The sequence below is a fragment of the Porites lutea genome, chromosome 1 (genome assembly GCF_958299795.1).
Source record: "Porites lutea chromosome 1, jaPorLute2.1, whole genome shotgun sequence".
Taxonomy (NCBI): Eukaryota; Metazoa; Cnidaria; class Anthozoa; order Scleractinia; family Poritidae; genus Porites; species Porites lutea.
This window is the reverse complement of record NC_133201.1, coordinates 45,939,603-45,965,227: the sequence shown is the minus strand read 5'-3', so window position 1 is coordinate 45,965,227 and position 25,625 is coordinate 45,939,603. Positions and strand designations below refer to the sequence as shown.

At 37.0% G+C, this 25,625-nt stretch overlaps 3 protein-coding genes across 3 annotated transcripts; 2 read left to right on the top strand and 1 right to left on the bottom strand.

The window, feature by feature from the left end:
- The first annotated feature begins 2,947 nt into the window (after positions 1 to 2,947).
- On the top strand, positions 2,948 to 10,739 carry LOC140930755 (uncharacterized). The gene is made up of 6 exons (XM_073380465.1): positions 2,948 to 3,844; positions 4,876 to 4,970; positions 6,677 to 6,830; positions 7,618 to 7,681; positions 8,312 to 8,586; positions 10,560 to 10,739. Exons 1-6 carry the CDS (start codon positions 2,948 to 2,950, stop codon positions 10,737 to 10,739), a joined length of 1,665 nt encoding a protein of 554 aa, XP_073236566.1.
- Positions 10,740 to 16,900: 6,161 nt separating this feature from the next.
- LOC140930736 (uncharacterized) lies at positions 16,901 to 21,189 on the top strand. The gene is made up of 4 exons (XM_073380443.1): positions 16,901 to 17,509; positions 18,381 to 18,475; positions 20,199 to 20,352; positions 21,115 to 21,189. The coding sequence occupies exons 1-4, from the start codon at positions 16,901 to 16,903 to the stop codon at positions 21,187 to 21,189; spliced, it is 933 nt and encodes a 310-aa protein (XP_073236544.1).
- Positions 21,190 to 22,427: 1,238 nt separating this feature from the next.
- Positions 22,428 to 24,929, bottom strand: LOC140930726 (uncharacterized). The gene is made up of 3 exons (XM_073380432.1): positions 24,497 to 24,929; positions 23,321 to 24,073; positions 22,428 to 22,930 (listed from the first exon to the last, which is right to left on the bottom strand). Exons 1-3 carry the CDS (start codon positions 24,927 to 24,929, stop codon positions 22,428 to 22,430), a joined length of 1,689 nt encoding a protein of 562 aa, XP_073236533.1.
- Positions 24,930 to 25,625: the final 696 nt, after the last annotated feature.

Sequence of the window (25,625 nt, the reverse complement as noted above, 5' to 3'; positions counted from 1 at the left end):
CATTTTTTCATGGAAAGTGGAGAATATTTGGAAGTTGGCTAGGAAACTAATTGCCAGATCGCATCCATGATGAGGTTGAATCACGGAAAACGACTTCCTTATCTCTCTCCCCAGTTATCCTATGGAAAAAAAGAATATGCCGAAAAGAATATAAAAAGAACGATCAAGTTGAAATTTTCCTTTTCCAGTCGAATACAAAAAAAAGTAGTTGCCGAGATCAAAAGGTGATCAGTATACAGCTATTTCGAGAAAGGTTGTCGGAAAAAGTGCACCCGACAATCCCGAAAGGTATTGTGGGTGATTTTAAGTTCACTGTTCTTCAAAGAAATTTGAAAGAATGGCACGTGAGGCAACAAAAGGAGGGACAGAGTCAGGAGCAGTGTATTGATCGTATCCCATATTTCCTTTCGGGATTGTCGACTGCACATTTTTTCCGACAACCTTTCTCGAAATAGCTGTAAATAAATTGGTCAAGTTCACGAGTATAATGCATTCAGTTAATGTTATTCGCTTTTTTAGTATTCTCCTGGCAAAAGTCTCTAACGAGCAAATTAATGTATTCTTGTGTAGGAAAATGGAAGTATTTTTCCTTAATAGGCGATTACTATAAACGAGGTTTTTATTTAAGGTAATTCCCTTGAAAAGAATGTACTATCCAGGGGTTTTTTCCTCAACTCCGCACAATAAGCTACTTTCGATATATTAAAATTCAACATGATAGCGAGTCTTAGAGGACACAAACAAATCAAATGAATAAACATGAATAATCATGGTTTATTCATTTTCTTTGTTTGTGTCCTCTAAGACTCGTCGTCATGCTGAATTTTAATATATCGAAAGTTGCCTATTGACTGTCACATATGAGAACTAAAACTGCAATATTAAAAGGTGGTGTAACCGTGCTTGTTTTTGCCCTACTTAACCGTTATTTTCAGTCTTTTCTACTAAGTTGCCCGCAAAGTTCGAAACTCATGAAAACCACTGCAAACATCAAATACTTGTTATTATAGAAGAAAAACTACGAATACTATTGAAACTTCGAGCCTGTTTGTTTGTCTGGACAATAATCTTTCAGCAGTAAAGTTATTTCCAACTGCCTGACCTTGCAAATAATGTAAGAAACATGATTAGAATTGATCTGCATCTTTATCTCATACTCCGATTCTGTGACTTCATATGCAGAGTCCCACGTCATTCATATAAAATAATACAACTTCTACTATAATACATTTTTATGCTTCAAATAGGTTTTCAAATAGGACTATTTTTCGTTGTCAATGAATGAGTAATAGTTACTTGATTAAAGAGTTACCGAAAGAAGGTCAGAGCGTTTGATATAAATATGATATGGCAGTACGTTATTGAAAGTCAGTGAAACCTAGGTGTTACTAAGAGCACTAAAATACAAATACTAACCGACTTATAATAGACATAATAAGTGACTTCAAAATTTCAAAGTTAACAAAAACTGTTTACTTAGATAATTAAAAGTTCTGTGCTGCTGTTGTAGTGTACGTCGTGTGAATCGGAGAGTGCATAAGAACGAGTAGTAAAATAAATGTTCTTCGTTGTTCTAATCTGATTCAACCCGCTACTTGAATGTGTATGTTTGTTCTTTACAGCTGTTATTTGTAATTATTATACATTGTTCTCACTAGCGGTCTTTTCATTGGCTAAGAGCCTACAGACTAGTTATTTGCTAGCAGATATCTGACTAAGTAAGTTGCGCGCGCCGTGCATTAGTAAAAAAAAAAAGATTGTATAATTCGTTCCCGAGCCCAAAGATAATTGCTTTTCCCTAAGCCTTGGGGCCAAATATGAATTTTAATATACTGAAATTGGTCTATTTTAAGGTCTCATATTTTTTTAGTGAGGAGGTAAAGGAAGTAAAACAAAGCAGTGACAACAGTAAAAACCTCCCGAATTAAAGAACCTGTATTTTCCCATCGATTTTCCCAAGTTGTAATTAGCCTAAATAGGTTCTTACATAAACGGTAATAAGCACAAACCCGTCAGAAAGCCACTTGACTGGCTTTCTGACGGGTTGATTTGATAAAATGGAAAGCATCCGCGAACGGAGTTTTAACAAACAGTTCAGGAAGTGCTTTCAGCTTATCAACGTGCTCTTAGTAATAAAACGTATAAAGAAGTTTTCATAGTCAAATCAGTTTTAACCGTATTGGAAACCCTCAGGCGTAATGGAAGACTAAAAAGTCTATAATGCAATGGTATAAATGACTTTTACCTTAATCAGCATCTGATTAAGAAGCTTATTCGTGATGAAAGCTTCAGCATTATTATTTAGGGTCCGTCTTCACGTGGGTACTTAAACTAACTACAAACTTTTGTTATGTGAGAAATCCAGGGGTGAGATGAGTTCTTGTCTGTATTCTTAGTTTCTTTAACATAGATTTTGTCTAAACGGCGATAGGAGAATTTTTATAGGTTCTTAAACGGGTAAAAATTTTATGACGCACCATTTTGCTTCTCGAGTCCCGAGTAATAAAATAAATGTCAAAACTATACATAACAATCAAAGAAGTGCGTTTGGCACGTGATGTGACCATGTTATCATCCAGATGAAAAACGTCCTGTTTTCCATCCTTAATTTCTCTTTCTAAAATCATTTTGTTTGAGACAGTAATATGATCAAACATATTCGACTCAGTATTTCATCAGCTTTTTTCTTAATATTGTGATAAGAGACTGTGGGTTTAAAATGCTGGGCATATTACTTCCGATTATTTCTGCATTATGAATAAAGGTTAGGAAGCTCAGTATTAAATTCTAAATAGAGATCCATTTGCATTTTAGCTCTCTGCTGGACCCGACCTGGTGGTGCCGGCTGGGAGTAGATGGCTAATAAACAGCTGCAGTACTATGAAAACCAGCCCCATTCTCCATAGCCCATGTATGTACGTGTATGTGAATTTGGAATTAACAGCAGATGACGCTTCAGGCATTGCTTCATGGTCTTCAAACAATCAAAGATACTGAATTTCTGAAAATGATTTCGCATCCTGAGTTTGTTGTTATTGCCTTTACTTTTCGCTTTTTACTAGTCTACTCAGCTGTCTGCTTGGAGCAAAAAAAAGGAGAATTGAATTACTTGATGATCAACATTTTGGAATTGAACCAAAGTAGCTCCGACGAAAACGATTTGTCTTTCTCTTCATCGAACACATCGAAAAATGGTACCATTTGTCCTACGACAAACCTGACAGATAAGACGTCATCCGATCGCATTGTGTTAACCAACAACACTCAAGATCCTACCACGATGGTGCCAACATCCCCTGATGAAAACGTATCGACATTTTCGCCAGTTCCACAAACAGCTAATTGCCCGCCGGAGACGCGCCAACAACTTTGCTCCCGAGTAATCAACATAACATGGCTGTCATTTGCTCCTTTTCTTTTTCAGCCTAAGAACAACACGACACAAACTGAAACTGAGTTAGACGGAAAAGTCACCGGTGTATTCTACAGCATAATAGGGCGCGCTGTTCAGTTTTGTTGCAAACATTTTGACAACAGGGGGACACGCTTGGAATATACCCACAAAGCGGAAAACATAAATACGTTACATGCTAATATCTTTTATGATAAAGCTTCTGTAGGAATGCCAGTATACATTGAAAATGAGTTCTTTGACCAGACCTATGGAGGTACATTGGCATTTATCAAAGTCCTTGAATCTCCCGGGATGGTTGTTATTGGAAACAAAGATGATGTCAAACAGAATGATTTGAAGGTTCTATGGAAAACCATTTACAACCAGTGGCCGATTGTGCTCATCTCAGTGTTGTTATGCGCAATCTCTGGTATTTGTGTTTGGGTGCTGGTAAGTATCATTGGGCTTTTGGGAGAAAATCCAAACCTGGTTGGAATAAGTACATGGTGTTTACTATTTGCATTGGCAAACCGGTCGGTTCACGGTTTGGGCAAATGGTGAGCAAAATTCAAGACTATTAAATTTCGTCCAGGAGTCGCGTTTACCATTTAAGTGTACAAATCAGTTCCCTTTACCGAAAAATTACCTCGAAGGCCTGAACATGGTATCAAAGACGGTTTTGAAGAAACGGAACACGAACTTCCGTGTGTAACAATCCCTGCACCAGGAAAAACGGTTCTACCTTTTCAGACGTTAATTTCCACCAAAACAACCCGAGAAATCGTGTTCCATTTACTTTCCAACCGGTTTTACGGAAACTTCTTGTAAATGATAAACAACCCCATTTGCTTATTATATCTTCATTTTCAGCCCTATTTACAACGAAATGGAGTAAGTTTATAAACGGAAACTGTGTTCTCGATAGAGAACTGAATTGATAAGGTGGCAAGATTGACCACCTTAAAAGATACGTAATATAATATTTGGCTCCTAGGGGAACTTCCTTATTTGGCTTAAACGTATATACAATTCTGCAGAGTGCGATCCTTGCTGCTGCGCGGCCGACATTGTGGTGTGACCGGTTTTTAGAACCAAAAAACTCACTGACTCCAAATTTAAAGTGACAAACGTTCTTGAACAAAGTCCTATATTTAGGCCACGAAAAAGGGTCTCTTCTCTTAAATTAAACAGGGTAACAAAATGAAGGGTTATGGCATGGTTTGATGGCCTCAGTGGCACACCCCTACACAAACTAACCTTCAGTGGTTTCCCGCCCAGGGTTTGTAGACCTCTAGCTCTGACGAAGCCACTGTTTGAATACCTGTGGCCCGTTTAGCGTATCAAGGTACATGATGTAAACACATTGTGGTGTAAACGTACAAGCGAACCGGCGTGTTTACAACCGACCAAGCATGTCCAGTTAAAGTTGACAAGTACAAAGGCTTAATACATATTCCTTTAATTTTTGTTTTATTTAACAGGATACAACATGGAATACAGATGAATTCCCTCGTCGTTTTCATCGTGGGGTATTTGAAGGATTCTGGTGGGCCTTCGTTACCATGTCAACCGTTGGGTAAGTGAATCGAAATTTAACTGCACGATCACCTATAAAAGCAAATGTAGGCCATGCACTTCCACACGAATCCGGATACACTAAAACCGCATTATTGATATTTGTACTGAACACCAATATTTGTTGTGGTGTATCCGGTTTGGATTCACCCATCCGTAGGAATACACTAGTGCGACTTACATTATTTTGCTAATTACTAGCTACTGGGCATGCGCAAAGACCAAACTCGCGATGTGATTTCGAGGCATTTTTGAGTTTATGTAGTACTTGACTTCAAAAATACCCGGTCGGCAGTCGTCTACACGAAATCACCAAACGCTTTAGATGAGAAAAAAATCCACTCTGTTTCAAACACATGCGGTTTCGATGTGCAGACAGCTGATTCGTTTAACAGAAGTACGCGGTTTTAAAAGTATCCGCATATAAAGTGCTTTCTTTATGCATAAAAGTGACTGGAAATAATAAGAAATCTTCAATGTCAGCCTAACGCTTAGTGCTTGGAGGTTTCTTTGCATTCTTTGCATGCTACGTGCCTGCCAGTTAACTAAACGAAGTTCGTATATAATTCATGTGCCCTAATTTGCCTACAGCAATTTCTATATGGTGGTTGGATGACAACCGGTCAATTAACTTGCAACAGGGATCAATTTAATAAAACTTTTACACGTGTAATTTACAAGTGTAACTTACCGCATTTTTGACCAAATCTTCCTTTTTGAACCGTTTTTCGGCCAGTTAGCATGGGAATAGCTAAAAATAAAAGAGAGATTTGAAACAAGAAGACATAATTTTCTGCTTATTGGATGTAAGCAGCTTTTTTGTTTTTCGCGCATCCGCATAAGGCAAAATTTGTCGAATCTATTTCGATCTCTTTTCTCTTTTCTTCTTTTCCTCTTTGCCTTTATTTTTATGGCCATTTTTGTTGCCCACTTTATCGTCTTTCTTAATTTCGCATGAAAGTTTGGCTGGCTTACTTTCCAATAAAGCGACAAATTTCATCTGCAAAGAATTTTGAGTAAATAGCAAAATTTGCAGTGGATTTTTTTCCCCCAAATGTTGCTTAAAATGTGTTTTGGTCTGTAACTCTGTCAGGATAGGCTAAAATTTTCTAAATGAGGTACCAGTAGAAAGTTCTATCCTCGCTAATTGTGCTCATTACCATTTTATTCACAGCTTAAATAGAAAGCTTAATGGATACAGGAAGGATAATATGCATGGGTTCATATGGAACAAAAACGACCAAACCGGACGTTAAAGAGCCGTCAATTGAGAATGAAAAAAATGTAGTAGCGAGAAGCGATTTCTCGCTCAACTTGAGTTTGGTATTTTTGAAAAACAACTGGCATTTACTTTTGCTCAATTTAAAGTGAGGTTTTCATGGGCTTCGGATGAAAATGGATAATGATGACGAATTTTATTCCTTGATGTTTCCAGCTGGTTTTAATTTTTTATAGTTTTTATTCGACGTTATTTCGTTCGGTGTCTTTATAAGAACCCATGTAGTTTATCTTACAGTGTATTTGTCAAGCATTCTCTGACAGAAAGGTGCCTTTAAAGGGTTTTCACACACATCTTCACACAGTACTCTCGTTTTCCCCATTTAGTCCCTCTTATTGGCGCCTCGGCGTCCCACTACTACAACGGTACAGACTTTATCAGAGAGCAGCATTGAGACCTATTGAAAAATAAGCTCTTCTTGTTTTAAGGTACGGAGATAAAGCTCCTAAGTCAGTTATTGCTCGATTATTCTCTATCGTGTGGATCATGGTTGGACTTACAGTGTGTTCAGTTTTGACAGCTACTCTTACCACAGCACTCGCCACAGCAGCTGTCAAAGATGTAGACCTGGTGGGAAAGAAGGTATAATATTCATTATCAAAAATTACTCAGATGTTTCCTTTGGCTATTTTCATTGATGAAAGTTATCGTTTGCACATTTATGAGCTTAATAGTCTGTGAAATGGGCATTAAAGGTTTGTGGACTCTGTTGGATAGAGGCTACCTATAAGAAGAGCAAAGTAGTTTGTAGAACTTTAAAGAACATATCGATGTAAAACTGTTGATTTAAAGATTGACGTCAATCGTAAATTATTCTACTACTGATAAAGGGATGCATTGAAGTTACGCAAAAAAGCGGCGGAAATTAAACATGTAAGCAAGTTTTGACCTTGGAAATATTTAGAATGAATAATGGAAAGAATAATAAAATATTTATTTGGCTTAGCTTGTTTCTTCAAACCATATTCAGCCTTTTCAAATAATTGCCCTTAAATCCTCCGGCTAATTCTTTTTATAATATAACCAGTTAGGGCTGACCAAATATGGAAGTCGTTTGCTACATCCGATAAAATGACATCAATACTATCCGATAAACGGCAGAAAAAGGAACGGCAACCGGGAGGCCCTGGAGACGAGGTTGCATTGTCTTGGTAGAACAGTAGAAAATGGCGGAAACCTAAAACAATTATTGAATTCCGCTCAAGGGTGATCTGAAGAAATGTGATGCAGATCTCGGAGGATGTTATCGGCTTTGACTGATAACCCTCTCCTAAAAATTATCTGCTATATTCCTTCAGATCACAGTACTCGGCCTCATCCAATAATTACTAAGTGATATGTTACGTGCTCTCGATTATCCATACTGCAGATTGCTGTGTTGAAGGGAAGTCCAGCATTCAAAGAAGTTATCAAACAGGGAGCAAGCCCAACACGTAAGATTAACATGACTAACTGGTCGTATACACGTGTTTAATTATTAACGAGAGTTCATTTATTCCGTTCCCGCTTATGGGATCAGCACTGAAGGAAAAAGAATCCCGTGTCTTGCTCTATTTACTAGCTTTTTCACCATTAATTTTATACTTGGGTAGCACATCACAGCTTTCTTTAGTCTAAACACCGGTTTGAACTTGAATTTGGAAATCATGGTTTTTGCAAATGTTATGTCGCATATTTTTTTAATTAAAAAAGGTATTCCATTTAAATGATTCGCTTGGTTCTCTTGAACAGAACGTAACTAAGCCTAAAAGTTCCAATTCATAGCTGCAACTGGTTCCTGTGGGTCATGTGCTGGCAGGCCAGTTCATTCTGATGTAACATGCGACTAGTTCCCTTGATGTTTTGTGGCTATTCTCTCAAATCCAACAAAAAATTTATGCTTGAGGTTCCAAGCGGCAAGAGCTCCCAAGTATTGTAACTGCACATTTAATCATGTGCCATGGGAAGTTGCGCTATATATAAGATTTAATTAATTGTAAATTGTAGTTGTTGCGCGTTGGGAATCATAAAATTCCTCTCTCTTTACGAGATTGTTTGTCTTCATGCTCCGTTTATTTTCTCAGTTTTTGACAACTTTGAAGACATGCAAAAAGCTCTCCTAAATAAGACTGTGACAGGTATAATGGATGAGATGTACCACGGACTTTACTGGATGCAACAAGTTAGAGATTCAAGACTGAATTTGGTTAAGATTATTGAGAGAACACGTTCTTATGGCTTCGCATTCAAGAAAGACACTATCTTTCAATGGCCGGCCGAGGACTGCATTCGAAACCTTATTTTGCATCGCAGAGAGGATGTTTACTCTGTTATGAAACAGTTCAAGGATGAAATGAAGGTAATTAGGTTTAATCAATGGAAGTAATTCACTGAGCTTCTTACGCTAACTTTTTAATCAACTAACTATTGCTCATTAACACAAAAGCAATATTCAATAAAACAACGGAATAACTACGACATATTATGGGTTGGGGCGTGGCCGAGTGATCAGCGCGTCGGATCTGCAATCCGGCGGTTTCGGGTTCGAGTTCCCCTACGGTCACTGGCTGAATTTGTTCAGTCACGGCTGTTGCGAACTCAAATCCTCTACCACGCTTGTTAATACCTCCTACTAGTTTGGTTTTAACCCTGTTATGTTCTATTTGGAATATTTGTTTCAATTAGACGGTCAGTTGGTTAACTCTTTCAAAACAAGAAAACAATTTTACTCATGCCAAATGTACAATTCCAGAATTGACAAGTTTACTGATATCTCATTATATTGTTTTTTATGAGGACATCTGCGGTCGCTATTGCGTCCAAAAAAGTAACAACGATCACTTCACCCATACGTTTCTATTATCGCTTTAAGATAAAAAGTTTTGTTGTCTAGGATAAAATAAACGTGACTGCGATTTCTTGTATTGGCAGATTTATCACTTGTTTGTCCCCTGAGAAACCACGTGACATCGCTTCTATCCTATCAGTCCTTTACCAAATGCAAGGATGGCGGGTATCGTGAATAAGGTCTAAGTGGTGCACTTGTAAACTTAAGCTGAAAAGCTAAGTGTAGTTCCACTGCACAAGTCCTTAACTTTGCCTTACGTTTTACGCCCTTCCTTCATAGCCTTGGACGTCAACAACTGCACGTCAATACTTCCAAAATCTCACTTTCAAAACGAGTCTAATTGCAAAACCATTTAATTTATTTCAATGCGGATAAAAAATCATTTTCATATCACTGGATATGCACTTGTCCTCGCTAATAAAACAGGCCAAGGGCAACTCGGAAATGGTCCTATTGCTTGCTTTCTTTAACAAAAAGTAAGTTCTTTGCTCATATTATTAAAATTCTATTTTAAGGACGAACTCTCCACCGCAATGGATGAAGACGGGTTTTCTCTACTGGAGAGGAATTATCCTACTTTTTTCGCCCTTGTTACTTCATTAACAATCTTTTTGGGAGCACTGATCGCAGCAATCCTCCTCTGTGAACTGCTTTTGTATCTATACCAGAGATTTGTAAAGAAGAAAAAAAGTGAAGGAATAAAAGGTGGCTAATAGTTTATCATGTCTCTCCTTTTCTAATGCTTCTTCGATTTTTTTTTCTACTTTTAATTTAGAGCAAAACTCGACTGAGTTCAGTCTAGGCCTCCCCTAACCCCACTCATGTACCTTCCAAGATATTGATGCTCAAAAAAACTCGATTTGCTGCGAGGTCTTCAGAAAAACTTACTCAAGAAACGACAGAATTGGAATCGGAATCGCAAGCGAAGTCGTAAGAGCGCTCATGACCTTGTGAAAATCAAAAATTGGAGTCGTAAGCAGACTCAGTCACAAGCGGGACGGAATCGGAGTAGAAAGAATCAGTACGTTTTCATTTTCTTCCGATTCCGCTTGCAACTCCGTCCTTTACTATCTAGTGAAAACCAGATTGTCGGAGTCGGAGGTAGAAGCAGAAGAATAAACCAATCACAACGCTAATTCCAACCCTTTGTGATTAGCTTAGTTCTTCCGCTTCTGTTTGCAACTCCGACAGCCTAATTTTCACTCGATCGTAAACGACGGAGTCGTAGCATTTGGACGCTGTTTTCACTAGATCTTTAACCCCAACGCTTCTGATTTCGACTCCGACACCGACTCCGTCGCTAGTGAAGACCTGCCTTAAATGCTCTTTCAGTTATCAAACAAAAATGTAGTTTAGCTGAGCTCATGACTAGATACGTGTCCTTATATGTTATACCTAAAGGCATAAAATAAAAATTTGTGACGTAGAACGGACAAGCAGGACTAAACCGCTAACAATATGTATGAATTTTGATTTATTCACAGATATTGTCAAGCCTTCGTCCAGCCGCTGCAACGGTCCACCAAAGATGTGTTGCTGGATATTTCATAAGGAGAAGAGGATACAGAGCCATGGAAACTTCGAATCACATAACGACACTCGAGTTCAAGATCCTTTGCCCTCCATCATTTGAGTTCTCAATTCTTAACTTACAACTTAACTAAAATTTATTTCAATAAAGTCCTGGGAGGGGGGGAGGAGGGAAGCGTTACCTTTAAAGATGCTTCAGCTATATAAAAAATTAACCTTCGTATTCTAGCGAGAAAAAACGGTACAATGGGAATATTCCAAAAGATATAATGGTGACAGTTGCCCCAGCAGGCTTTTGGATTAGATGCCAAAACCTGACGAATCTCCCAAGCAATTCCAGGCTATAGTTTTAAACAAGACCAAATAATTTAGCAAGTAAGCACACACTACCAACTCCGCGGTATGGCCATGGAGTACCTTGAGTCTGCACACAGCCATATCATTGGGATTTGGCAGCCATTCACAGCTGCTTCGTCCTTATTAGGACTTATCAGCATGCCTTTGCCCCAGGTAAAGGGTCTCACTAGGTGACCCCTGACCCCTTCGTTTACTGCCGAAGAGAGTGCGAAAATGCACTCCATGGACATCAAATTTCTCCTAACAACTGATATCAATACATAATTATACAATGATGTGAATGCTACGCGCGCTGTGATTGGTCGTTGCCCATGATCTATTAGAGTACAGATACATGGATGACGTCACGGGAAACTTGTTTTCTTTGTTTTGTTCAACATGGCACGCTGTTTTGAAAATGTTTGTGAGATTATTTCGGATTAAGGCAAGTGAAAGCTTCGGAAAAAGTTTAGCAGGAGCTATTTACAAAGAAGAAAAATGGAGAAACGGAGACCAAAAAAGCTATTGACTACTTGACAATGCCTAAACTACAAGAAATCTTCACAACAGTTGCCATCGTGTGTCTTCGCTACGAGACTCGCTGTTTTGCAAAATGTTTTCGCTATTATTTATTATTCTTCTTTGAGCAAGAAAAGACGGTGAAAAACTTTTCGAAGAAACTATACACAAGTAAGATAAAGAAGAAGCTAAGATGAAAAGTTGGGTTTGGGACTTAAAAACTAGCACAAATCCTCAAAAGGTCAAGCGGTTCGAAGCAGGTGTGTGTATCGGTCTTTTTCTTTTCTGATCATTGTATAAAACAAATAGGTTCCATGTTGCCGTGGGTCTGTTCAGTAATAGATCACAGAGGACGTCAAAATGTGGTAAAAACAACAGTGACACACTCGCCTGCGGCTCGTGTGCCACTTCTTTGTTTTTACGACATTTTGACGTCATCTGTGATCTATTACTGAACAGAAGCACGGCAACATGGAATCTATTTGTTAATCAAGTAGAAAGGTTACCCTAAGAATTTATAAAATAACACCAAAAAGATAATGCTTTGATCTTTTAACAAATTCTCTCCACTAATTTTTCAAGGAAATGCATTGAGATCGGACTTGAGAATTTGTATGTGTATACCGGGACTTAAAGGGCCTTAAGTGCCAGCCTTCCACGGCTGCCACTACAATCTGTACCTGGAGATGTGGCTGTGCGCATGCTTGACATGTGTGTGTTTCCTTCACTTAATTTGGTCCTATATAATTATTATAAAGTAGTTTCCTTTCCAAAATGAATCTGTGAAAGGATAACGATCGCTAAGCGTTTCTGGGAAATAGATAATCAAACTGTAAGTGGTGCCCGTCTTGCATCGTAAGGCGCAAAGAGAATTATGTAATACGATAAAAAAAAAACTCTTAATTTGACTATTTATAACGTTGCAATAATCGCGAGAGAATTACATAAATGGAGAAAAAAAAACGTAGCAAAATCGTCTAAAAATAACTCAAAATCTCAACTACAAACTCTCCCTAACCGAAATGATTTGGGGAAGTAAATTCCTCTATTCTTTTCTCATAATATTTTCCTTTTGTTGAATGATTTTTTCAAGTTCGTACAAAAAGAAACATTCAGTCTAGGAAAGCTCAGATATAACTTGCATCTTCTCGTATTTCTGATTCTTTTAGGTGAAAATTGTGATGGTTTTTCCGTTTGAATAAAACCTTAAGGAATAAAATGTAAAGTCTGTGTCCTACTGGTCACTTTTTTCAACATAAGTTTTCCACTTTCTTACATTTCTTAAAACAAAGTGAGGTGTTTACAAGACAGAGACAAAGATGAGCGACTATACTTTCCTCTGAAATGGCCAGGCCACGCAATATCCAAACTGACTTCAAAGGGCTGATGTCGTTCGTCCAAAAGAGTGGTCCAAAAACGTAGTCAGGTAAATGATTTTCTTTAGACGCTTTAATTTTCTTGTTTAATTTAACTAACATCCACGCCAGATGATTTTCAGCCACTCGTGTATACAGGCTTCCGCTCTCAAAAAGTCCTTATCTTTCTTCACTGCGAATAAAGAACTGTCAAATAGAAACTTGCGGAACTAAACTTAAGCGAACAATCACTTCGAACTGAAATTCTCTATTTGATCTATCAACGAAAAGTGCAACGAACGAGGAAGTCCATATGATTTTCCATTCAAATTTAGATTTCAGTAAAAAGTAATTAAATCATCTGCCCCTGGGAAATATCAGCAGATAATCAGACAAGTGGTCTCAGACATTGGTGGTGTCCAGAATATTGCAGATGACCTGATAGTACATGGTGAGAACAACGAGGAGCATGACTGGAATCTATATCGATTGATACGGAGATTAGCAGAGGAGAACCTCACCCTCAACCTTATAAATTCCAATTCAGAATGGACAAGGTAGTCTTTATGGGGCTGTTAGTTTCAAAGTATGGCGTGGGCCCAACAGAAGAGAAGGTACGTGCAGTGCTGGAGGCAAACCGCCCATCTACTCCAACGGAAGTGAGAAGCTTTCTTGGTATGGTTGGCTTTAGTGCAAGATTTATTCCTAATCTTGCAACTGTCGCCGAGCCTTTACGAGCAATTTCCAGGAAGGGGGTACCCTTTGTTTGGAGCAGTGAGCAGGATAAATCCTTTAAAGAACTGAAAAAGCAATTAGCTAGTGCGCCTGTGCTAGCTTATTTTGACAAAGATGCACACGATAGCCGATGCAAGTCCCGTGGGGCTAGGCGCTGTTCTGGTCCAGGACAAGAATGGAGAGAGCCGAGTCGTTTGTTACACTAGCAGAAGCCTCAGCAGTGTGGAAAGGAGGTACGGCCAAACTGAAAAGGAGGCACTAGCTCCCGTGTGGGCCTGTGAACGTTTTAACCTTTACCTGCTTTGGTTACCAACCTCTGATTTAGTCACGGACCATGAAGCATTAAGAGTGGTCTACTCAAAAGGATCCAAACCATCTGCACGCATCGAGCGCTGGGTGCTAAGACTGCAACCATACAATTACAAGGTATGCTGTGTCAAATCCCAAGACAACATTGCAGATGTCCTATCTCGTCTGAAGAAGATCCCTGCTTCAGAGAAATATCGATATGATGATGAGCACGTTCGAATAGTTGCTCTCAGTGCCGTACCTATAGCCCTAAAGATTCAGGAGACTGAGAGTGCCTCAGCTTAGAATGAGGATTTGCAAGCGGTGCAAAGTTGTCTTATAAGTGGGAACTGGGAGAAAGCTCCAAAGCCATATGTGTGGGTACGTAACGAACTTACCTATATTGGCCAAGTCATCCTGCGTGGAACTAGAATCGTGATTCCTAACATTTTGAGGAAGAGGGTCTTAGAACTTGCACATGAGGGACACCAGAGGGTGGTGAAGATTGAGGAGCGCCTGAGATCTAAGGTGTGGTGGCCAGGTGTTGATAAAGATGCAGAACGAAAGCGCCAAGAGTGTTATAAGTGCCAGCTTATGACAAAGGAGACAGTGCCTCCACCAGTGAAGACAACCAGGATGCCTGAGAGACCGTGGCAGGACCTAGCATTGGACCTACTGGGCCCTATGCCAACAGGAGAGTCTTTGTTGGTCCTAGTGGATTATTTTAGCCGATGGGTGGAGGTTTACGTCATTAAGTCCACCAGTTCAGCAGCGATAATTAAGTGCTTCGACGCGAGAGAGACTTAGTGACTATGTTACCACCTGAGGGAGACAATTACTTTGCTATGACAGTGGCAACTTTGATAAGGCTGTGCCTACGGAAGTGTTAATTTGTATCAATTGTACCTTAAAAAGACACTGTTGACATTTTCATGTTACTTAGAAGTAGTGAGACTTTGCAAGTGAAGAGAGGGAGGGATGTGTTGTCTGATCCGGAGGAAGTCTGGAGTCATGTGACGAGTTGAAGTAGTGTTTTTGTAGTGTAGCGGCGAAGGAAGTAGTGCTTGTGTTTGACTAGACTATTAGCCCGGTGGCCCCTTAACAATACTACAGTGAGGGTATCGGTCATCTAAAACCTGAAAAATGAAAATCCTTTCTACCCATCAGTATCAGTCACCCACGAGGGACTGTCTACTTTTGCAATTTCAAACAAATTCATATTTATACCCCCTCCCCCGCTTGCTTTTCCAACGAGCGAGAACCTAGCCCGCCAAGTGAATGTGATAATAATCCAATCATCATTTTTGTTTCGCTTTATCAATATGCTACTCTATGACGTTTTGCCTTGCTCATCCGCGAGAAGGAAACATTCCCGAAGTCGAAATAAATTCATACAGATAGACCCTATGTGTTGGTTAACTCACTCTTCTGCGCCCACTTGGTGAATGTAGGCTGTTTGCTGTAAAGAATAGGGTTCTTGTGTTGGAGACTTCGCAGCCTTGGGTAGCAATTATCATCCACCCGGCATTACCGGAACAGCCTCCATAGTTCCGGTTGATGAAGAAGTGCCGGTTGTAGTTTGGCTCTCCACGAATGGAAAGTAGTTCTTTGGTTGTATTTTTATATCTGTCCAGGCCACCGTAGTCTAGTTTCGGGAACGGCATTCCCTTGGGTCACAATGATCTTTCTCACGTGATGTCGAGTAGAGAAGTTGTTATTGCGCTTTCTCGTGTAACGGTATTCCCCAGGCAACATGATGCGAAAACAAGGTGGTTTACTGGAAGCTGGCGCATTATTAAGCTCAGCGTTCAAAACTTATCCACAACAGACAAGTAACAGAGGAAGTATCCCCTCTATAGCAATTACCATTAGATGTAAAGACATCTTCGATTCAGCCCATAAGGTATGTCAAGTTAACCTCAGCAAACGTAAAGATTGCGTGAATAGCGACAAACGAGGAGTGGCGAAAACATGTCTCTAAAAGGGATCGAAAACATTTTTTCATGGAAAGTGGAGAATACTTGGAAGTTGGTTGGGAAACTGAGTCTCATATCGCATCCATGATGAGGCTGAATCACGAAAAACGACTTCCTTATCTCTCTCCCCAGTTATCCTAAGGAAAACAAAGAATATAAAGAGACTATAAAAAAAAAACGATTAAGCTGAAATTTTTCCTTTTCCAGTCGAATACCAAAACAGTAGTTGCCGAGATCGAAAGGTGATCAGTATATATTGGTCAGGCTCACGAGTATAATGCATTCAGTTAATGTTATTCGCTATTTTAGTATTCTCCTCGCAAAAGTCTCTAACGAGCAAATGAATGTATTCTTGTGTAGGAAAATGGAAGTATTTTTCCTTAATAGGCGCTTTCTATAAATGAGGTTTTTATTTAAGGTATTAAAGAATGTACTTTCTTTAATTCCGCACAATTGACGGTCACATATGAGAGACTGAAAAACTGCAATTATTAAAAGGTGGCGTAACCGTGCTTGTTTTTGCCCTACTTAACCGTTATTTTAAGTCTTTCCTATTATAAAGTCGCTCGCAAAGTTCGAGACTCATGAAAGCCAAATGTCAAATACTTGTTATTATATAGGAAAAACTACGAATACTATTGAAACTTCGAGCCTGTTTGTTTGTCTGGGCAATAATCATTCAGCAGTAAAGTTATTTCCAATTGCCTGACGTTGCAAATGATGTAAGAAAATTAGAACTGATCTGCATCTTTATCTCATACTCCGGTTCTGTGGCTCGTCATTCATATAAAATAATACAATTTCTACTATCATATATTTCTCTGCTTGAAAGAGGTTTTCAAATAGGACTATTTTTCGTTGTCAATGAATAAGCAATAGTTACTTGATTAAAGAATTACCGAAAGAAGGTCAGCGCGTTTGATATAGATATAATATGGCAATACCTAATTGAAAGTCGGTGAAACTTAGGTGTTACTAAATTCTCTTTGGACTGAGCACTAAAACACAAATAGGTTTTCAAGAAATGGTACCATTCGTCCTACTAGCATTACGACAAACCCGACAGATAAGACGTCATCCGATCACATGGTGTTAGCCAACAACACTCAAGATCCTACCACGATGGTGCCAACATCCCCTGGTGAAAACGTATCGACCTTTTCCACGAAAGCGCCGGATCCACAAACATGCGACCCACCCGAAGACGACCCACCGCTCATTTGCTCCCGAGTAATCAGAATAACATGGCTGAAATTTGCTCCTTTTATTTTTCAGCCTAAGAACAACTCAACAAAAACTGAAACTGAGTTAAACGGAAAAGTCACCGGTGTATTCTACAGTATAATAGGGCGCGCTGTTCATTTTTGTTGCAAACATTTTGGCAGCAGCGGGACACGCTTGCAATATACCCACAAAGCGGAAAACATAAATACGTTACATGCTAACTTCTTTTATGATAAAGCTTCTGTAGGAATGCCAGTATACATTGAAAATAATCGCTCCGACCAGACCTATGGAGGTAGATTGGCATTTATCGAAGTCCTTGAATCTCCCGGGTTGGTTGTTATTGGAAACAAGGATGATGTCAAACAGAATCATTTGAAGGTTCTATGGAAAACCATTTTCAACCAGTGGCCGATTGTGCTCATCTCAGTGTTGTTATGCGCAATCTCTGGTATTTGTGTCTGGGCGCTGGTAAGTATCATTGCGCTTTTTGGAGAAAATCCAAATCTGGTTGGAATAAATACAGAGTGTCTACTATTTGCATTGGCAAACCGGTCGGTTCACGGTTTGGGCAAATGGTGAGCAACATTCAAGACTAGTAAATTTCGTCCAGGAATCGCGTTTACCATTTAAGTGTACAAATCAGTTCCCTTTACCGAAAAATTACCGCGAAGGCCTGAACATGGTATCAAAGACGGTTTTGAAGAAACGGAACACGAACTTCCGTTTGTAACAATCCCACCGGGTGAAAAACGGTTCTACCTTTTCAGACGTTAAGTTCCACGTAAGCGACCCGAGAAATCGTGTTCCATATACTTTCCAACCGGTTTTACGGAAACTTCTTGTAAAAGATAAACAACCACATTTGCTTATTATATCTTCATTTTCAGCCTTATTTACAACGAAATGGAGTAAGTTTCTAAACGGAAACTGTGTTGTCGGCCAGGGGGGGGGGGGGGGGGGGAGGGACTCCGCATATGAAAGGGGTGAGGATGTTCGTTGTCTCGCTTAGGGGTGTAAATTTTGGATTTTGGTCTCACTTACGGTGTTCTGGGCAAAATGCCATCATGTTTAGCCGCGAAGGTCTCGTTTAGGGTTGCACGTGAAAAAATATAAAAATATATGTATTATCTGTGTTTTAACATGGTCTCTTTTAGGGGTCAAAAAAAAAGCTTGAGACACGCCCAAATCGGTCTCCTTTAGGGGTTTAATTCAAAATTTCCGACGAGCATCGTACAAGCGAACTTCGTGTTTACAACAGACCAGGCATATCCAGTTGAATTTGACAAGTGCAAAAGCTAAATACATTAGATAATCCTTTAATTTTTGTTTCATTTAACAGGATACAACATGGAATACAGATGAATTCCCTCGTCGTTTTCATCGTGGGGCATTTGAAGGTTTCTGGTGGGCCTTCGTTACTATGTCAACCGTTGGGTAAGTGAATCAAAATTCGACCGGTACCATCACTAATAAAAGCAAATTTAGGTCATGCACTTCCACACGAATCTGGGTACACTAAAATCGCATTATTGGTATTTGTGTTGAACACCAATTCGTGGTGGTGTATCCGGTTTGGATTCACCCATCCGTAGGAATACGTTAGCTAGTAAGCATGCGCAAACCGAGCTAGCGATATGATTTCGCGGCATTTTTGAGTTTATGAAGTAGTACTTGACTTCAAAAATATCCGGTCGGCAGTCGTCCACACGAAATCACCAAACGCTTCGGATGAGAAAAAAAATCCACTCTGGAGAGCGGTTTCAAACACGTGCGGTTTCGATGTACAGACAGCTGATTCGTTTAAAAGAAGTAAGCGGTTTTAAAAGTATCCGCATATAAAGTGCTTTATGCATAAAAGTGACTGGAAAGAATAAGAAATCTTCAATGTCAGCCTAATGCTTAGTGCTTGGAGGTTTCTTGTGCAAAAATGATACCCCTTTGCATTCTTTGCATGCTACGTGCCTGCCAGTTAACTAAACGAAGTTCCTATATAATTTACCCTGCCATAATTTGCATACAGCAATTTCTATATGGTGGTTGGATGACAACCGTTCAATTAACTTGCAACCGGGATCAATTTAATAAAACTTTTACACGTGTAATTTATTACCGCATTTTTGACCAAATCTTCCTTTTTGAATCGTTTTTCGGCCAGTTACCATGGGAATAGCTAAAAAAAAGGATATTTGAAACACTAAAAACATAATTTTCTGCTAGTTGGATGTAAGCAGTTATGTAAGCAGCTTTTTCGTTTTTCGCGCATGCGCATAAGCCAAAATTTGGCGAATCTATTTCGATCTCTTTTCTCTTTTTTAATCTTTTCCTCTTTGCCTTTATTTTTATGGCCATTTTTGTTGCCCACTTTATCGTCTTTCTTAATTTCGCATGAAAGTTTGGCTGGCTTACTTTCCAATAAAAGGACAAATTTAATCTGCAAAGAATTTTGGGTGAATAGCAAAATTGGCAGTGGATTTTTTTCCCCAAATGTTGCTTAAAATGTGTTTTTGTCTGTAACTCTGTCAAGATTGGCCAAAATTTTCTAAATGAGGTACCAGTAGAAAGTTCTATCCTCGCTAATTGTGCTCATTACCATCTTATTCAAAGCTTAAATAGAAAGCTTAATGGATACGGGAAGGATAATATGCATGGGTTCATATGGAACAAAAACGACCAAAGCGGACATTAAAGAGCCGTCAGTAGAGAATGTAAAAAATTTAGTAACGAGAAGCGATTTCTTGCTCAACTTGAGTGTGGTATTTTTGAAAAACAACTGGCATTTACTTTTGCTCAATTTAAAGTGAGGTTTTCATGGGCTTAGCGCATTTATAGTCATGTTGGGATGAAAATGGATAATGATGACGAACTTTAATCATTGATGTTTCCAGCTGGTTTTTATTTTTTATAGTTTTTATTCGACGTTATTTCGTTCTGTATCTTTATAAGAATTTATGTAGTTTATCTTACAGTGTATTTGTCAAGCATTCTATGAAAGAAAGATGCCTTTCAAGGGTTTTCACACACATCTTCATACAGTGCTCTCGTTTTCCCCATTACGTCCCTCTTATCGGCGCTTCGGCGTCCCACTTCTACAACGGCACAGACTTTATCAGAGAGCGGCATTGAGACCTATTGAAAAATAAACTCTTCTTGTTTTAAGGTACGGAGATAAAGCTCCTAAGTCAGTTATTGCTCGATTATTCTCTATCGTGTGGATCATGGTTGGACTTACACTGTGTTCAGTTTTGACAGCTACTTTTACCACAGCACTCGCCACAGCTGCTGTCAAAGATGTAGACCTGGTGGGAAAGAAGGTATAATATTCATTATCAAAAATTACTCGATGTTTCCTTTTGCTATTTTCATTGATTACAATTATCGTTTGCATATTTTAGTGAAATGGGCATTAAAGGTTTGTGGACTCTGTGGGATAAAGGCTACCTATAAGAATAGCAAAGTAGTTTGTAGAACATTAAAGAACATATCGATGTAAGACTGTTGATTTAAGATTGACGTCAATCGTAAATTATTCTACTACTGATAAAGGGATGCATTGAAGTTACGCAAAAAAGCGGCGGAAATTAAACATGTAAGCAAGTTTTGACCTTGGAAATATTTAGAATGAATAATGGCAAGAATAATAAAATATTTATTTGGTTTAGCTTGTTTCTTCAAACCATATTCAGCCTTTTCAAATAATTGCCATTAAATCCTCCGGCTAATTCTTTTTATAAAATAACCAGTTAGGGCTGACCAAATTTGGAAGTCGTATGCTACATCCGATAAAATGACATCAATACTATCCGATAAACGCCAGAAAAAGGGACGGAGGCCCTGGAGACGAGGTTGCATTGTTTTGGTATAGAACAGTAGAAAATGGCGAAAACCTAAAACAATTATTGGATTCCGCTTTAGTGAGATCTGAAGAAATGTGATGCAGATCTCGGAGGGTGTTATCCGCTTTGACCGATAACTCTCTCCTAAAAAATATCTGCTATAATACTTCAGATCATACTCAGCCTCATCCAATAATTACTAAGTGATATGTTACGTGCTCTTGATTGTCCATACTGCAGATTGCTGTGTTGAAGGGAAGTCCAGCATTCCAAGAAGTTATCAAACAGTTATTTTCTTTTTTAAATTTGTTATAGTAACCATATTTTCTAATAGAAGGAAGAACTATAGAAAACACCCAATCTCTAAAAAAAATAGCAGTTGGAAGTTTAGATTTAAAAACAAGTTCATAGAACCCTGGTTCATTAATTATTATACAATTTTGTTCTCCTCCAAGGGGGCCCTGAATTGGGGCCTCCTTTTTATATTTTTGGCTTACATGTTTTTTTATTGCATTACGTGTTTTTTTATACCCAAGTATTTCAGCAACTTCTTTGGCTTTAAACCAAACATTACAGTCTTCATCAATATAAGATTTAAACTTAATTCCAAGATTTCTATTTATAAAATATTTCTCTATAACATTTTCCATTTTAATTTATTTCTTTTATTTCTTTAAGCCCTTAATTAATTTTTTTTATTCTAATCATTAAATAAAAAATGATTAGTACAATAGTAAATTATGGTAAAACTTCAGCCCCTCTCAAATATAAAATTATAATAACAATCTTCTTGCTTCTTCTCTTTTTAATTTCCAATACTCACTCTTTAATTCTTTCATGTAATCTTCTTTAGATATACCATCTGGTGGCTTATTAACTTCAAAAAAATATTCAAATAAAAAACTTTCTCCTTCTTGAACTTGTAAAAAAATTTCTTTTGCTTCAATTTTAGGTGCATTAGCAACACTATTACTCATTTTATTAAAAATAATTATTTTTTTAACCCTTTATAATAATTCCACCATTTTTCATAAATCTCTAAAGTTATAGAACTAATCTTAAGTTCAATAAGTTTATACTTTTCACAACCCATCTCCTCCAAAATTTTTTTGGTTAAATAATTAATATTTATCATTCTCTTTCTGAAGTATTGCTTGTTTAGTATTTCCATGATAAGATTATCTATTTTTGTTAGTTTATCATAAAGTTCACATTTTTCTTCATCATTTAGGTTTATTCTTTTAGAAATTTCATTTACCTTTTTCTCATAGTGGTATTTCCTATGGTAAATACTCTTTTTTCTATAATGTAACCTATCCAAATCTTTTACATCAAATAATCCTAATACATGACCATTTTCTGTACCACATTCATCACAAATTTTGTACCCAGAATCTGTTGTAAAAAATTCAGTATTTGAACAATTTGAGCAACCCCTTTTTACTCTTTTACTCTCAACTTTATATTTATGTAGTATACCCAGATATTTTTTTATTTCTTCTTCTGTATATGACATTTATTATTTATACTTTATTTACTTTTAAATATTTTTTTTATCTAAACGCCAAAGTATGAATATTATCTTCAAGGACCTTTCTTTTATCATCTTCATTACTTAACGCTACTTTATTTACTTCCTTTGAAAATATATCATGTTTCTCACTTCTTATTATTTTCATAGATCTCATTTCTTTTTCACCTGAAATTAAACATTTAACATAGTCATCAAAATCTATTTTCTTTTTTACAATATTTTTCTTTATTCCTTTACACTTTCTTACTTCCCTTTCCTCTTCAATTTTAAAACTATAAAGTTTGGGTCGCAATCCAACAAAATGTGTTATCTGTTTTCCTGCAACTTCATCTTTAAACATTCCAATAACTTTTTTATTAGCTCCTGTTGGTATTCCAGATTCATGATTGGGAGGATAATCAGAAGTGTCAAACTTGGTTAAAATATCAGGACTTATATCTTTATAAAAATCTTTTGTTTTAATTTGAAACATCAATGAATCCGTATCTGTAAACAATAATTCTGCATTGTTTCCATATTTCTCTTTAATATATGTGTAATGAAAATTGAACATCAGTGTTTTTGATAAATCTAGAATTGCTTGACCAACATACACTGGTTTGTTAAAATACACTTCTGTCCGCTTCATATGAACTGCTATAAGATTTTTATCAAATATTGTCACTCTATCAAAGTTGGGTTTACTTGTTAGCTTAACAGCTTTTTTACGATTATCAACAAGTTCTATATTTTGTCTCTTCCTTATGTTTTCAATTGTCTTTCCAAATACTGAATTATTCATCAGTTTAAAAAAGTCTTTCTCAAAACTGTTAGCTGCTACTTTTCGAAGTTCTGTATTTTTTCTTATATATGGTTCCATCCAAGAAGACTGATAAAATGATATTCCTCTGTGAACAGCAGTAAGCCTCATACCCAACTCAAGATACTGTCTAAGATTTCGATAATGTACAACATAATTCTTTCGGGGTTTAAAATGACATATAAGTTTTTCAACACCATTAACAATAATCTTCTCAGGTGCAAGAGGATAGTCATTATGTGTTTCCCATAGGTGAGGAGGATACTCTAAATCAACTTCAAATATATATCCTTTACTCCCAAGATTTGACATACTATGATTTGCTTTCTCAATAATATCCATTACCTTTTCTTTTGTAATATTTTTCATCCATTTAAATCCATGTGTTGGAAGATTTTGAGACATCGCCCAACCGTATAGATTGTTTGCATCTAAATATTGAATAAATGTTGACTCCTTTCCAGGATTAAATTCTTTCATGTATTTATTATTTGCTTCTGCGTATCGTTTTGATATATGTGTTATTCCACCACGTATACCACGCTCAAACATCATTAACATATCATAATCATGTAGTAACTCTAATTGCTGGCCTGTTTCTTTTAGACATGCATCCCAAGCTAAACCTGGGGAAGTGTAATAATGTGCTGGATCTAGTTTGTAATGTTTTAGACAAGTTTTCCTAAAGTTTTCAAATACATCTGATAAAAGTAAAACATCAGATTTAAGATAAAGATTGTGATAATCTCTTATTGTTTTACATTCAAAAGTATTCCAAACGCGAATAGCATGTTGGTAATCATCATCACTAATATCTTCATCATAAAGTTGGGAGTAAAATTCCTCTTTGGGTGGAAGTTGTGTTTCTGATAATTTACCAAGTGATGAAACATAATCATAAGGATAAACTCCCTTACGAGTTAGTAGATCTACATTTTTCTTGAATACATGTTTTGTATTATGAAAATCTTCTTTTGATAAATTTGAAACAAGATTGGCAAGTGATGTTTGAAGAAACTTGAATGAATCTAAAAATCGTATTTCAAAATTTATTGGGCACATTTTTCCAAGTTTTGAGCAATAATACTCTCCAACTTTAATACTTTTTGAAAAAGAAATATATTTTTCTTCAGTAGATGGAATACAATTTAAATCTCCTTCTAATCTAGCAATTTGTTTTATAAATAAGTGAGCATCATAACCTTGAAGATTATGAAATATAACTGGTAGTATTCTTGGTTTACGACACATAAGATTACATTTGTTATGTGCTGCTCCGCGATACTGACCTGTAAAATGACAATGATCTCTAACTTTATCATTTCTTAATTCTCGACTACAAATGTGACAGTTAACTGCTTTCTCAAATGATTTTTGTTCTTCCTTAGTTAGTCTAAGAGGTTTTGGTCTTTGATAAAAATCGTTATAAATTCCTTTAGTTACTTCCGCAAGTTTTTCCACAAATACCTTTGATATATCTTCATCTTCGGAGGTTTTTGTATAAATGATTGGTTTAATTTTTTTATCTACTATTCCCTTTACATAAAAACAAAATCCTGATGGTTCATGTTTTTGGTAGTTGTAATTATAAGAGTCTTTTGGATTAGGACTGCAACTATTCATTGGTTTGGTAAAGCATTCAAAATCTGCATAAACTACAAAAGGAACAGGAAGTTTTTTGTAATAATTTTTGAAATATAGCATTGTGTTTGGTTCAGGCATTTTTACAAACGCTGTTGAATTGTTACTACAATATTTGATATGTTTATCGAATAATTCTTTCTTTGTAAAATGACTAAAACATCTCTTAGAAATAAATATTTTACCATTATGACTTGTAGTTTTTTGAGACCTTATTAACCTATGAAAATTTTTAATAAGAGTATAATGTGAGGCACCATCTTCTTCATACAAAAATAAATCAATAGTATTTTTACAATCTCTCTTTGACTCTCTCAAAGGATAAATAATCATTTTACCATCTTCAGAAAAAACATTTATTCCTGGAAGTTCTGGATTAAGTTTTTCAAATTGAGTGATATTATTTACTTTCATTGGAAAAGTAATTCCTTTAGTGTTAAGTGAAAATTCATACTTTTCTAAATCTTTTATTTTTTCCTCATCTCTATCTCTTGGATGAAGATATCTAAGTATACACCAAAGAAAGCATTTGTTATCTTTATTTTTAATGTTAACAATTGCTTTTTTATTTTTTATCCAACTAGGAAGATCAATATAAGATGAACCCTTAGTTGGGTTAAACTCAACAGTATGAATTTCAAATTTTACAACTTCTTTAAAAACCCAATTACTTGCTTTTTCTGAATACATTTCCATTCTTGCTATAATATTTTCTCTACTATTAAATATTAAATTTTCAACATTACTTGATTCTAGATTAGTAAATGTTGGTGAATT

Excerpts from the sequence above, each read along its gene's own strand:
- LOC140930755 (XM_073380465.1), top strand. The coding sequence starts at position 2,948 with ATGACGCTTCAGGCATTGCTTCATGGTCTTCAAACAATCAAAGATACT. Across the intron at positions 3,845-4,875 it reads GTATTTGTGTTTGGGTGCTG|GATACAACATGGAATACAGA; the intron begins GTAAGTATCATT and ends TTTATTTAACAG. Across the intron at positions 7,682-8,311 it reads ACAGGGAGCAAGCCCAACAC|TTTTTGACAACTTTGAAGAC; the intron begins GTAAGATTAACA and ends TTATTTTCTCAG.
- LOC140930736 (XM_073380443.1), top strand. The coding sequence starts at position 16,901 with ATGGTGTTAGCCAACAACACTCAAGATCCTACCACGATGGTGCCAACA. Across the intron at positions 18,476-20,198 it reads GTTACTATGTCAACCGTTGG|GTACGGAGATAAAGCTCCTA; the intron begins GTAAGTGAATCA and ends TCTTGTTTTAAG. Across the intron at positions 20,353-21,114 it reads TAGACCTGGTGGGAAAGAAG|ATTGCTGTGTTGAAGGGAAG; the intron begins GTATAATATTCA and ends TCCATACTGCAG.
- LOC140930726 (XM_073380432.1), bottom strand. The coding sequence starts at position 24,929 with ATGCCTGAACCAAACACAATGCTATATTTCAAAAATTATTACAAAAAA. Across the intron at positions 24,074-24,496 it reads AGATCATTGTCATTTTACAG|AAACACAACTTCCACCCAAA; the intron begins GTCAGTATCGCG and ends GTAAATTATCAG. Across the intron at positions 22,931-23,320 it reads TAGACAGTATCTTGAGTTGG|AGAAATATGGAAACAATGCA; the intron begins GTATGAGGCTTA and ends CATATATTAAAG.